The 1,758-nt window shown below is 51.1% G+C and overlaps 1 protein-coding gene across 1 annotated transcript; it reads right to left on the bottom strand.

Moving 5' to 3' along the window:
* Positions 1 to 390: 390 nt before the first annotated feature.
* On the bottom strand, positions 391 to 1,305 carry LOC139828715 (olfactory receptor 14J1-like). Its single transcript, XM_071812851.1, has one exon. The coding sequence runs from the start codon at positions 1,303 to 1,305 to the stop codon at positions 391 to 393; it is 915 nt and encodes a 304-aa protein (XP_071668952.1).
* Between the last annotated feature and the right edge of the window lie 453 nt (positions 1,306 to 1,758).

Raw genomic sequence — 1,758 nt, 5'->3', positions numbered from 1 at the left:
GTGTGGGAGTGGAACCAGAACAGCTCTAGAAGACCAAGCGCTGGAGCTCCCTGGCAGTGCTGCCATATTGGACGCATTTCCCCTCCTTCCATGAACACAGGAACCATCGCTGCAGTTCTAAAAAGGGCTTGCAGGAAGTATATAGTGAAAAACAAGTCACTAAAGAGCCCTTTATTTTGTTTAGAGATAAGGAGAGCCCGGCTCCTCATTTACACAGCCAACAGTTATAAAAGAAAAGCCAACAGTGAATTAGAAAGGGGATGACAACATTATCACAATAAGAAAACAACTAATAACAACAAAAAATCCAGATGACAGGTTGGACCTCTAATTAGCTACATTAAAACGCCTATGGAGAACCAGATGGGTAGTTTCTTGCTTGAGAACACACTAGGATACGAGTTTGCACAAGGCATCCTTGAGCTCCTGGTTCCTCATGCTGTAGACGAGGGGGTTCACTGCTGGAGGCACCACTGAGTACAGAACAGACACCACCAGATCCAGGGATGGGGAGGAGATGGACGGGGGCTTCAGGTAGGCAAACATGGCAGTGCTGACAAACAGGAAGACCACGGCCAGGTGAGGGAGGCAGGTGGAAAAGGCTTTGTGCCGTCCCCGCTCAGAGGGGATCCTCAGCACGGCCCTGAAGATCTGCACATAGGACACCACAATGAACACAAAACACCCAAATCCTAACCAGACACTGACCGCCATAAGCCCAAGTTCCCTGAGGTAGGAGTGTGAGCAGGAGAGCTTCAGGATCTGGGGGATTTCACAGAAGAACTGGCCCAGGGCATTGCCCTTGCACAGGGGCAGTGAAAATGTATTGGCCGTGTGCAGCAGAGCATTGAGAAACCCAGTGGCCCAGGCAGCTGCTGCCATGTGGACACAAGCTCTGCTGCCCAGGAGGGTCCCGTAGTGCAGGGGTTTGCAGATGGCAATGTAGCGGTCGTAGGACATGATGGTGAGCAGAGAATACTCTGCAGCAAACAAGAAACAAAAAAAGAAGACCTGTGCAGCACATCCTGCATAGGAAATGACCTTGGTATCCCACAGAGAGTTGACCATGGATTTAGGGACAATGGTAGAGATGGAGCCCAGGTCGAGGAGGGAGAGGTTGAGCAGGAAGAAGTACATAGGGGTGTGGAGGTGCTGGTCCCAGGCTATGGTGGTGATGATGAGGCCGTTGCCCAGGAGGGCAGCCAGGTAGACGCCCAGGAAGAGCCAGAAGTGCAAGAGCTGCAGCTCCCGTGTGTCTGCGAACGGCAGGAGGAGGAACTGGGTGGTGGAGCTGCTGTTGGACATTTGCTGCCTGTGGGCGTGAGGACCTGTGCAAGGAGGAAAAGACAGTGACGAGTTAGAGGAGACTTCTCAGTGGAAAATCAACATGCTATTTCTCACGGTAAACCCCCTCCCTGATGGAGGGATGTTTCAGCTCATTCTCTCTTTCTACCAGCTGAGAAAAACAGTTCATCAAAGTTTAAAATGCAGTTGGGCATGCAGTTTCCATGGACACAGCTGTAAGGTAAAATTCACTGAATTGGTGGCAGAACAACAACTGACCCACACTCCCACCCCAACCCCAGAGAGCAAGAGCTCCAGGGACAGGTGGAGAAACAGGGAAGGAACTGTAGTGCTACCAGAAAATAAAGCAAGGACAGAAAGGCAGACGGGCATGCTGTGGAACCTTCTCCTAACCCGGCTGTGCTGCTCCCACTCACTTAATGACACTGTAGAGCAAGTACTTTTAGCACCTTT

This window comes from Patagioenas fasciata, chromosome 10 (assembly GCF_037038585.1).
Source record: "Patagioenas fasciata isolate bPatFas1 chromosome 10, bPatFas1.hap1, whole genome shotgun sequence".
Classification (NCBI taxonomy): Eukaryota; Metazoa; Chordata; class Aves; order Columbiformes; family Columbidae; genus Patagioenas; species Patagioenas fasciata.
The sequence above is the reverse complement of the archived record's forward strand: the minus strand, read 5'-3'. Positions and strand labels throughout refer to the sequence as shown.

What these genes read in the sequence shown, in the direction of transcription:
- LOC139828715 (XM_071812851.1), bottom strand. Translation starts at nt 1,305, where the DNA reads ATGTCCAACAGCAGCTCCACCACCCAGTTCCTCCTCCTGCCGTTCGCA.